General features: G+C 39.1%; 1 protein-coding gene across 1 annotated transcript; it reads right to left on the bottom strand.

The window, feature by feature from the left end:
• Positions 1-2,446: 2,446 nt before the first annotated feature.
• Positions 2,447-12,320, bottom strand: AMER2 (APC membrane recruitment protein 2). Its single transcript, XM_048845992.2, has 2 exons — positions 11,290-12,320; positions 2,447-11,115 (listed from the first exon to the last, which is right to left on the bottom strand). Exons 1-2 carry the CDS (start codon positions 12,122-12,124, stop codon positions 10,235-10,237), a joined length of 1,716 nt encoding a protein of 571 aa, XP_048701949.2. The 5' UTR covers positions 12,125-12,320; the 3' UTR covers positions 2,447-10,234.
• Positions 12,321-12,819: the final 499 nt, after the last annotated feature.

The raw sequence follows: 12,819 nt of genomic DNA on the forward strand, positions 1-12,819 counted from the left end.
GGGGAGAGGGAGCAGGGTGGGAGGGGAGCTTGGCAGCCCATAGGAAATAACTCCGGGAGGTGCGGGGGGCTTGGTGGGCCGCAGGAAATAACCCCGCAGGCTGCATGTTTGAGAACCCTCTACTCGGCAGTCATCTGCACGGAGCAGCAGTACGTCTCAGGTCATCTATTTTCCCATTCTTTTTCTCCCAAGTGCGCAGGACAAAAAGAAAGGATGTGGCGTATGTGAGAAATGGGCAGGTGAGGAGGTATGGGCATGAATATAAGCCCATTGTACAGATGAGGAGCTTAGCTACACATTCACCTCTTTGGCATTATTACCACAATCCAATAGGGGAGCAGCACTCTCATGAATGCAGGATCCAGTTACCTTGCACTTCCTGTTCTGCTCATCATTTTTACACTGAGCCTTTTATATGCAACTCTTCACATGCCTGTTGTTCAAGAAGATCTTAGTATGAATTGAAAATCATTAGGTGATGGTTAATCAGGTGAACCTAAGCTCCCCCTGCAACAATGTGGCCAAAAGGGTGTATGCTATCCTTGGATGCATAAACAGGGGAATCTCAAGTAGGAGCAGACAGGTTATTTTACTTCTGAATTTGGCACTGGTGTGGCTGCTGCCAGAATACTGTGTCCAGCTCTAGTGTCCACAGTTCAAGAAGGACATTTATAAATTGGAGGGGTTCAGAGAAGAGCCATGAGACTGATTTAAGAATTAGACAATCTGCCTTATAGTGATAGACTCACAGAGCTTGATCCATTTAGCTTACCAAACAGAAGGTTAAGGGGTGACTTGACTACAGTCAATAAGTACCTATAAAGGAACAAATATTTAATAATAGGCTCTTCAATCTAGCAGAAAAAAGTGTAACACAATCCAGGGGCTGGAAGTGGAAATCAGACAAATTCCAACTGGAAAGAGGCATAATTTTTTAACGGTGAGAGTAATTATCCATTGGAACAGCTTACCATTTTAAAATCAGGATTGGATATTTTTCTAAAAGGTATGCTTTAGGAATTATTTGGTGGAAGTACTATAGCCTGTGTTATACAGGAGGTCTGACGAGATAATCACAATGTTCCCTTCTGGTCTTGGAATCTATGTATCACAGCAGCCTATTTGTCCTGATAGGTTTTATTCTTTTCTAATTATCCTCTGATTTGTTAATATACTCACTGAAAACTTCAGAAAAGAGTCTGTTCAGGTTCTTATTCTCGTCAGATCAATATTTCAATGACCAAGCAAGTAAGTTCAGTGGTGCTTGAGATATGTAAGGAAAGTGCTGTTTAACCCAGTAAAAAGGATAAATGTAACTATTAAAAAATCAGTTTACATTATTGATGCAAAAATAAATTGATCCCAACTCTTTATTTTTCAAATACTGAAGAATAACTAGCTCTTTCTAAAACAGACTACTCATTTATTGAGTAAATGAAGATAAGGTGCCACTTTAAAGGAGCACTAGGCCAGTCTGGAATTTAAGTTTGAGAGAAGAAACCTACAGCTAGAGCTGAAGGAATAATGGAGGCTGAACTGAAAAAAAAAAAAATCTGGTTCAAATTTGAACTGAAATTTTTTTTCCCCACCAAATCGAAAAACTCTTAAAAAAAAATAAATCTGGTTTTGAATTAACCAGACGTTTCAAGTTTACTTGAAATGATTTTTTTTTTCAAGTTTTTCCATTTTGATTTGGCTGTTTCTGGTGTTTTTCACCCTTTTTTTTAACTGGCCACATTTGAAATCAAAACACTATCTCAAATTGAAAATTTAAAACAAAACCTTTTCACTTTTTCAGAACAAAGTTTTTAAAATGAAAAAGTCAAACTGAACACTTTGACTCTTTAGAAACATTTTTTAACCAAATTCAGCAAATTCAACCCAAACTGACAAATAGTTTTTAGTCCCCAAAACATGCACTTTTTGGCAAAAAACAATTAATTGAAAAAGTTCTGCCCAGCTCTGCCTACAGCAAATATTATTAATATTATTAATAATTAAAACATTTTATGAGAGATTTTTTAAGATATCAGTGGAAATTATTTTTGGCCTGCATTTCCATACCCTTTGCAACTCACATGTTGTGGTATAGTGCCAGAGAGGAGGAATTGAAATTGACTTGAAATAAAAATGAAACTGACTAATCTACTTTCATCATCCAAGTGGAGAAAAGGGGGGGAAATTAAATCAACAGAACAAGTGGCCAAAAATTAATTTGCTGTTTAAATTTTTTTTTCAAGTTTTTAGCAATTTTTTTGAAAAGTTAGTTTCATCAATCTAAGTTGTGTTTAGTAACATACGTAAAGGCATTTTTGAAATATTTTTATCATGCGTGTGTCATTTTCAGTTATCTTGGGGACATTACTCCCCATGTCTTGTTTTCAAAAGCATAGTATTTTCCAATTCACTAAATATGTCACTGCTATCAGTAATTGGGACAAGGATATGAAAAGTAACAACTGAATTTATTAATTGCATTAATCATGACATATAACATGGCAGTGGATATATTTTTCATGTTAAGGTTTTTGAATGAAAGACGAAAAGTGCAGTTAGTCAGAGTTCCTTACATTCGTTAGAAGGGTGACTACCAAAACCACCAACATTCACAATGGTACATAAGCAAACACCGGAATCAGTGCCAATACATATACAGAGTACCCAAAATAAATATTTACAAGATTAAAAAAATAACATTGATTAATCTATCCCATTTAACTGTCGGGGAAAAACCCACCTATTGCTATTTATTATATTTTAAATAAGTTCTTTAACAGTAGATGTATTTTTCAACGTTTAAGTGGAAGTGGATATCTTAACAGTCTATAAAAATACCACCTAGAAAGCTTCTAAGTTTTTACTATCACTGCTCAGACCAAGTTGGTGAATGTGAGTTTACCAGATTCTCAGAAAACTGATCAATTACATGAAGTGTGGAGTTCTGGTTTTTCTTGCTCATCATCCTGAACAGGTAGGGTGACCAGATGTACCAATTTTATAGGGACAGTCCAGATTTTGGGGGCTTTTTCTTATATAGGCACCTATTACCCCCCTACCCCCGTCCCGATTTTTCACCTTGCCCTCTGGTCACCCTATGAACAGACCATATGTTATTTCACTGGAGATGGTTCAACACAAATAATAATGGGAAAACCTGCAATTAAAAATGATGTCAGGTATAACGTCTCTTGTTAAAAAAAACAACAACAGCGTTTTATAACAGTTAAATCTGTCCTATTCAGCATGCAAGAAACAACGTTTCAGTGTCAGTTTTGTCAGATGCAGTGCTGAATACTCTCACGCACTTTTTCCCCAGTCTCATTACTGATATATAAATCCAGACTGGCTGTGATGAAAGTTTAACACCATTCCATATTATTACAATTTTATTCGGTTTATTTTTGTTGATTTCCTTTTGTTGTTCCTTAATTAATTTGTTGATTTCCTTTTTAATTTATAATCAAAAATATTTTTTCTAGCATTGTATCTGTACTTTCTCTGTGTTTTACATCATCAGCAGTATAATTTTTAGGAGCCATCATATTCCATAGTTTAAGAATGCTGCAAGCTGCAATACTAGCAGAGCTTTTGAGTAAGATCCTGCTGATGGATACAATAGCACAGATCTAGAGCGCCAGATTCTGATTCCTTTACTCATACTGAGTAGCACCATAACTCCACAAACTGTTTCATTGACTTCAGGGAGACTACTTGTGGAATGAGGTGTTATTTAGTGGGAGCAAGGATACTGTAGGCTGGCCCAGATCACTGGAGTTACTCTGATTTTACACTGGTTTAACTCTGAGTCTAATGTCACTGTTCCTCTTGAAAAGTAGAGTGAAACTGTTTACACTGCAATGCCAGAACAATGTCATATACCTGAGTTTGTCAGCTGCATTATAATTTTGATTTGATGTATCTATGACCTTTCACATGTATGTACATAGCAACTTCATTTCTGCAACTCTTGGACCATATTGTTCCACCCACTTTTAAGCAGAAGACCACACCGAAGTCACAGATATAGCTCCATTGTTTTAATAAGAGTTTTTAAAATGAGGGTTGAAATGCAGGAGAAAATCTTTGAGCAGTACTGGATCTGTGGAAGTAGGCGTGCTAAAGCTACATGTTAAATGAAAGTGTCACATCCTGCCCACCTTACTGACCCAAACAGTTCCATTCTCTTTACAAGACAGCTAAAAATATACTACTGCTAACACTGGCTTCAGTAGATCCATTGTACTTCCATGAGCAAGGATAGCAGGATTTGGCTCATAGTTTGGGTGAATATATTGTACTGGCACTACAATTAGTGACAATGAGCCAGCTCATGCTCCTCAGTCCACATATGGCGGGAAGCCTCCACGTGTGGTGCTCTTTTCTTTCACAAGGAAGGGCAGTTCAGCCACTACTGCTGCATCATGCCCCCCAGCTCCAGACCATACTGGAAAGCGGTGGAGTAGGCTGAGGGAGGAGTGGGCAGGACAGGGGCATAGGATGTGCACATCATCTGGCCTCCTCTCCCACAGAAATTAAACAAAAAAGAAAACTTGTGAGTACCAGGAGTAGCCAACGGAGGAAAAGCTAAGACACTGGGGAGATAAGGGGGCCCTCCATGGGGCCAGAGCTGGTTCACAGAGCATCTGGGCAGATGTTCACGGCCTCTCATGGATCCCCCAAGATCTGCCCATTTTGAGAGTGAGCCCCACAATCTCTTCCACAAGGGACATGCCTCTTCCTTGTGATGGGATCATATTGGAGGCGGGGAGCATCCTCCACAAGTAAATCCTCACTGTGATTTCCTCCCTCCTGCACTGTGCTCCATGGGCAGGGATTATCTGGGCCTTTGCATTTACTGCCATTCATGGAGAAATGGTATCAGACTTGTAGCTCTTTCATTCTAAGGTCAGATTTAATTCAAAGCAGATACAACCAATTTTCTTTTGTGGGCACATTATACTCAAAGACACACTGTGTCTGCATAGAAAAAACAGTTGAAATGGTTTGATGCTGAAATGGAGATCATTTTAACGTAGCATAGTCCAAAGAAATAAAAATCTGTTTGGGTCCTTACAATCCAAAACCAACATCTTGTTCTTGCTAAAAACAGATTTTACTGAAACTGCAATTAGAGTTAAAAGGAAAAACATACCGGTTAACAGATCACAAAACACAGTCAGTGACACAACAGACAGCACACAGGATTTACGGCACTTGAATGGATCTCCTCCCACATCTGCCATCACAAGTTAAATTAAGGATGGCAATGATTGTATTAGCTGCAATTTGGACATGCTGAGCATTGGGGACAAGCCCTGGAGTGGCTGCTTGGCAAGATGGAAAAACTATGAAAAGATGTGTTTTGCATTTAGATGAGGGGAAATATTAAGACACCAATATAGACGATTGCATGGCTATCTGTATGATCTTGAAATGTTCACCTTTAAACAGAAAGGAAGTGCACATTTAGGGAGCGCTTACTACTAACTGTTGTACTATTCTGCAGGGGCAAATAGGTTATGTCAGCTGAATGAACAAATTTAAGAAAAATTGCAGCAACTGTCATGTATAATCTCTGCCAAGACTTAGTTCTGCAGCATCCTTCAGCTGGTATCACTTTGTTTTTCCAAGAGTTGAGAAGAAGCAGTAGCATTTCGGATCAATGGCCATGAAAGTAAATTCCCAGGCCACCTTGCTTAAAATCCTATAGTGTTTGCTGTTAGATAACCATTTGCCTTGTAAGTGGTTATTGTTGCAGTGAACTGTCTCCTTCATACCATTAACACAATGAAAAGCCTTTTCAAAAAGCAGTCTATTACAGCAGGCAAAAAAGCTTCAGAGTGAGGCCATATAGCAAAATCAATGGCTCCCGTTGAGGAGCAAGCTCTGGCATAAATTTAAAACCAACTAGAGTTTTGCTTTGCTAAGCAAAAGCTTGGTAATTTGGCTCATCTGTACTTTCAGCACTTTCCTGAAAATGCCATCTGAATCAGACATTTTTTGAAGACTTTGGTGCAATATTATTTTAGCCTAGATAAATAATTTAATGAGATTCATTAAAAAATAATCAGGGAATGCATTTCCATAGGATACGTTTACACACAGAATTCTTCAAATTCGGTCCTCGATAATCCTAAACGGTGGCATGGATGTTCCTAGGGGATGAGGAAGATGATGATGAGATATGGAGTAATAGTGAACATGGATTCACCTTATTAGTAGGTGTGTAGTCTCCTCTTAAGAGACTCCTCTGTTGCATAATGTCCAAATCCTACTACTGTCAGTGTCTCAGTTGCAGACTACACCTATAGCACAGCAAACTTTACTTCTATTGTGACAAAATGAGTCCACAAAAGACAGCATATCATGCTACTAAAAGAAAATCCTCTGTGCTGTTATTTAGGAAAGAAACACATACCACTGAAGATACCATAGGTAACTATAAAATGTTATGCAATATATAGAAATATCTTAGGGACATATAAAATTTACCAGTAGTGACCTGAAAGTGCAAAGAGTACATATACTTAATGCCAAGACCTGATCTATAAAACTCTTTATGTGTTATGTACAGGGTCAAACTTCTACAGCGTCAACCCAAGCACAATGCTAAACAAAGTGTTCTTTAAGGACTAAAAGTCATGACAATGTAAAAGAATGGCATCTTTGGGACCTGGAAGATCATTTCTACCTTGCTATCTACCGAGGCCATGAAAACGTTTGCTTAAACACAATAATGTCACCAATTAGAATGCAAATCACCACAGAATGCCTCTAAGACCATTACCTCTTTATGTTTCAACCCATTAAATCCAGAAAGTCATCAATTTTTCAGTCATTAAGTATGTCAGTGTCCCTTACATGTGATTTAAAGGAATTAAATTACATTTAAAGAAAGCCTTTTGAACTACCTTTTAGTGCTTTGTTTTAAGCCTTGTGTGAAGTTATAATATACAAATATATTTCTATTATCATAAAAGCAAGTCCTGGTAACTACTACATTTCCAATGATTAATTTTTGAAATAAAAACATAATTGGTTTAAAATGACTCTGAATTTTGTGAATAAAAATGTAGAGCTCATTTAAGTGTTAACTTGTGTTTAAGTTTCTTTACTCCCACACAATCACTGCTCTCAATCGTGAGTCAATGCCACTGTGTTGTTACGGTACAAGAATACTGAAACCCCACTACAAGTTACTTTCCCATTCTCCTTTTTAGGATATGATTGTCCTTTGTACATTGCAAGCAGTCACATGAATCATTAACAGGTTTGCAAAACCTACTTACATTACGTATTGGGCATAAAGCTTGAGAAAGTGATTAGTACCTAGTTGCTATAGGGAAAAAAGAGGCTAGGCAGGTACCCCTCCCATCCTGAACACGCTTCCCACGTGAAAGCTTCAGACCTCTTTGCCAGAGAGTAGCTGTTTAGATTGTATTTGCCAGCCAGCACGCAGCAAGAGGAGTAAAAAAAGGATGGAAATGAAATACAGAGAGAAAATGAAGGAAAGGCAAAATATTTTAATGGTGGTTGTTGTTAGTTATAAGTGTGAGGGAACTAATCTAAAATTATTCTACTGTTTCTTGCTATATACAGGCCACAGTGCAAACAAAATGCATATGAAGAAAAATTGCCACAAACAAGTACTGTATAGGTGGTAGGTTATTTCTCCTGGTGTTTTAAATGATGTACAGCTGCTACTATCCACTCTTCTCACTTTAAAGTATGTCACAAGCTCACAACATCCTCTGTCCACCTCAACTTTCAGTTCCCTCTACAATCCTGTACAATTTGTCCTTAAAACAAAATGGGCAAACATGAATTTTCTGTATAATCATCATGAAAAGAACAACATGATCCTTACAGTCAGATGGGGGGAAAAAACAGAATGACTGTTAGTTTTATGGCTAGGATTAAAATTCCATGCTCTGTACATTCATCCTTTTGAGAACTTTAACTCCTAAAAATACAAGAGGAGTCAGGTCAAATGCAAATCCCTTTCTCAGGCAAAGAAAATAATTGCCAACAAGTTTTGAGATAGATTTACTGTATGTCTCCTCAGTCTGTGAATAGGAATGTACATGCCTGGTAGTGTTTGCATGAGTGTATGTATGTACGAGTATGCATGTTCATTTGTGTGCCTGTACAGTATATGTATGGCTATCCAGGCATACATACAATTTGTGTGTGAGAGTGGACATGGCTACAGCCATATACATATATATTATGAAGAAATTACATAAAAATAAACTTCTTTGAAGTATATTGAGGTTGTGACACAAACCAATAAAGCCAGGAAAGGATAACTTTTCCTCCTGGACACCCACCACTGGGGTTACGCAAATCAGTATTAGGTAAAGTGACCATTTCAAAACTACATACTCAATTATTAGCTACCTGGGCAACACCCAGTGATACTAATGGGAGCTGCACTCAAGTAAATGGAGGAACAACTCGGCTCTTAATACCGTATTTCCTAGCTTTTCACAGTTCAAGTTACAACCTTAATATTCTTTAAATTTATATTTTGTATATCTCATTTTCTTTTTTTTTAAAAGGAGAAGATAAAGCAAACTGTCATGTAAGATTCACTTACATAAATTTAGGATTCTCTTCATAATATTTTTATAATTTTTTTTAAAATGTGTATTTCCAGATTCACTGAAACAACACCTCCATATCACTTGTAGTCTGTTGACTAAATACAGATTTTAAAATATTTTGTAAATGCATAGTATTTACCCAATAGACTTTAATGACCTTTGGAGCTGTTTCAGAATATCATGAAAATATGTCTTTAGGCACATCATAAAATCCCTATGAAATTTCTTTGAAATGTTGTCAATGCCCATGTACAGGAGCCACTTTTCAAAACACACATCTCTGCCATTAACAGTTTTTTCATAGCACACAGGGTGTCTAGCTATTTCCTGGATCACTAACCTTACCATGTCTCTTTTCTTTCCTAAAGTAAAATCACTTGGAAGCTATTAAGACAAACTGAAAATCCAAAAATTTCTTTAAACAGCCAAAACTCATTTTATATATTTTAAAAAATAATAATTTAAAAATGTGTCTCTAGCCTAGGTTTCTTCTCAGCCAGGTTTGAGCGCAGCGTATATTTGTATAAACCCCTGAAAATAGAGGTTTGCAATGGCAATGCTGTCAAAACCTTGACTCTGGCACGATGAATGTGTCACTCTACTAAAATCAGCATAATAAACTTGTTATTCTGGGGAAGCAAGAGTCCATATAAAACAGAGTTTTGCTCTTGTTCAAGGGACTTAAAAGAAGTTCCATAATTTCAGAATTGTAAAATTATCTAGCTATAAAAACTAACTTTTGCTTAAACTCTAGATAATACAGACAGACATTTTTATATAAAAAAATTGTAGTATTGAGTAAAACTGCTAAAATATGCATCTATCTACACATGAAGAGTAATTTATTGTATAAATGTGAAAGTTGTGGATAGATTGGCTTTTAGTAAAATGCTTCCCTGACCTTGATTTTTATGCATCAGACAAATATTGAAGTAACCCTTTGAACTTTGCCAGATGTCTCTGCTGTCCGTTTACAGTGTAACAGATTCAGAACAAAACAGACAAACAAACAAAAATATCTGTTCTAGTTATAGAAATCCACCTAACCCATTAATTAGCTCCTGGACACAAATAAGTTGAGTCTGCTGCTGACCAGCACTGCTGTATGTACATCAGGTAAATAATTACCTGTTGGGTTGTTTGTTTTTTCTTGGCATTTTTCCACATAATTGTAGAGCAGACATCATTTTTCAATTTAAGCAAAAACAAAAAACAAAAAACCAGTAAAAGCTAACTGTACTGGAGAATTCCTGTTGTTCATCTCTTTCTGTATTTCTGTCCCCTTGAAGAACTCATGGCACTAATTTGCATTAGGGGAGATGCTCATTTTATGTTCATAATCAAAGTCCAGCTTCCACAAAGGCATGTAAAAGTGACCTCCTAAGTGTTTAGTGCTTCAGAAAAAAGGTACAAATTTTAAAAAGTGCTTGAAAAGAATCTGACTATTTTTGTATTTATATATACTGTATATCAAGAAGAGATTCAGAAGTGCTAGCCCCCAGAATATACTTATGGGGCCCTTTTAGGTGCCTTTCTTTAGGTGCTGCAAACATTTTTATTAGTGTTTTCCTATAAAGACTTTCCCACCTCTAATTCACTGTCCATCTTTGTCTCCAGATCTTGTTCAACTACTTTTTGGCATTGTCCTGGAATGTGGTGGCTTTAATCATCATTCCAGCTAAACCCCTATTACTGACCCGGCGTACAAGTACTTTAGAAACAGGGATTTTTGTTCTGGGAATCTCACTTTTGGTTGGGTGATGATGTGCAATGTGATGGCTGTTACTGGCATCTGTTCCGTGGCTGGTGGGAAGCGATGTAAGATGTTTAATGCTGATAGGTATCTTGGAGTCCTTGACTGAACCTGCAGGTGTTTTAAGTGAGCATGTGGTTGTTACTGGAGACACAGGTTTGGAGCGTGATACACAAGTGACTTCTTCATCAGAAGGCACCCCTGTGATGTTTTCATCTGTATCAGCATAAAGATCATAGAGGGCATCACCACTGTAGCTGTCCCTGGGGATGCTCTCTTTCTGGACACTATTGCTGCTATCTTCCTCAGGACCAGGAGTAGTGGAATCCCAGTAGCCCTCATCACTGTTTGGGATGCCCTCTGGCTGCTCATATTCCCTGTTCTTCTGATCCTCTTTGTGGTTGAGATGAATCGGAATCTGGTTGAGACCAATGCGTTTCATCATTGAACCATCCTGTGCCCCCTCAACATATTTGTTCTCTTTTTTGATCTCAGGTGGTTTTGTCCCTCCTCCTTCTCCTTCCTGGGTCTCTTGGACTTGCTCCTCTGTTTGTGATAACATATCCCAGAACTCCTGAAGGTAGGTGTCATCCACTTGGTCTGGGCTTGCCATTTCCTCTCCTCCTCCCTGGTAGGCCACCATGTTTGGGTTCTTTTTAGAAGTGCTTGGCTTGCTGGCCCCTGGGGTGTTCTTCTCACAGCCGCCACTGCTGCTGCCCACTTCATCCTCCTGGTCTGCAATAATATCTCCACAGCCTGTAAGAGAGTCAAAGCTTTTCAGTGAAGTCACGTCAGCAAACATCAAACAAATACGATCTATCGATTGCTCTGAGGGTGGATCAATAGAGGAAGGGTCAGGGGCTGCTGCCATCTCTTGACCACTAAGACATTCAGGTTCAACAAGGGGAATAGTCTTTATTGGAATGTCACCTGTTATGGCCGTATCCTTCGCAGTCCCAACCTCTTCCACACCCGGATCTGGCAGTTCAGGGCGGTTCTCCTCATGTTGGTTTCCAGTGGCAGCAGGAATCTCTCCTTGTGTGCTTTTGTTGTTCTGCATTTCCCCAGCATCTCTAACTTCAGGCTCCTCTGTCGTGGCGTGCACATCTCCGCTGCGTTTATCACAAGACAATTCAATGTTAATTTCTTCCGTGGTATATTGAGGCTCAGACAAAGGTTTTGGTGCCTCTTCTTTGATGCATTCCAAACTGGCAGTCAGAGAACCTGACATAATAAGGTTGGATTGAATTTCTGATGTTTCCCCCCTTTCCTCCTTGCCATTTTTATCCTTTTTATGCCACCGCATACTGCTGAAGATCCCTTTCAATCCTTTCTTTTGTCTGCTGCCCGCCCTCTGATCTGCATTCTCTCCCTTGCCATTTTCTGATTTCCCATTCTTCTTCAATAGAGAGAAAAAACTGTGTGACTTAGCCACAGAGCTGTTTGATGAAACATTGAGGCCGGCTACAGCCCTGGTGTTTATATCCCTGTTCAGTTGATCAACACCACCGCCACCTCCGCCGCTCGATTCCTCCGTCTTGCTGCTTTCCAGCACAACATCAGCTAATCCATCGTGAGTCTTGCTCCTCACCATCCCAGCTTTACTCGAGCCTTTCCCATCCCCGCCTTTGCTTTTCACCCCAAATATGCTGGGCATGGTGCCCCCCGATTTCTTCCTCTTAAATAATTTGAAAGCAGTTTTATTAATCTTCCCGGACGGTGGCTCGACTGCCGGAGTTTCGGCACAATCGCAATGCAAGTCCATGTCTGCTGCCTGCCGTGTCCCTGATCCTGCCGCCTTCCCCTCCTGCAGACCCCCACAGATGCCTGATACTGATTTCCCTCACTGACAGCCTCTCCGCCACTGCTGCCTCCTGCTCATCTCCATGGCAACCCAGAGAGGGATAAGCAGCTTTCCTCAGTCATGGGCCTGCGCCAGGCCACTGTCATCCATTCTAAATCAACCTGAGCTGCAACAGAAACACCAATAGAGTTTGCTCCTCACCCCTCCCTAAAAGGGCTTATATAACTTAACCCATTTCGTGCCGCCGCTGTTCACTATCATGTGTGCAGTGCATGGTTTCTTTTGGATGAAAACAGTGTGTGCTAGTTACACATTCCGCAATGGCATTTTGGATGCTGAAATTCAGGCTTAGCTCTCGCAGTGCAGCACTGCACTGCCCCAGGACTGATAATAATCATCAATACGAATAATGCACATAGCACATTTCATCCCACTATACACACCACACCCAGCATCATTTTATACCACCGCACATACCGCACAGTCGAAACGCTCCTCAGTTTTCTGACTTTCTTTGTCAAAATCTCTCTCTTTCCCACTTTGTAATGCTATTTCCTCTCTTCCACACAATATTGTGTTCTCACAGACACACAATTGCCACAGTGAAGGCTCAGATACCATGATTATGACAAGCATCGTATTAAATGCCTAGACAG

This window comes from Caretta caretta, chromosome 1, assembly GCF_965140235.1.
Source record: "Caretta caretta isolate rCarCar2 chromosome 1, rCarCar1.hap1, whole genome shotgun sequence".
Classification (NCBI taxonomy): domain Eukaryota; kingdom Metazoa; phylum Chordata; order Testudines; family Cheloniidae; genus Caretta; species Caretta caretta.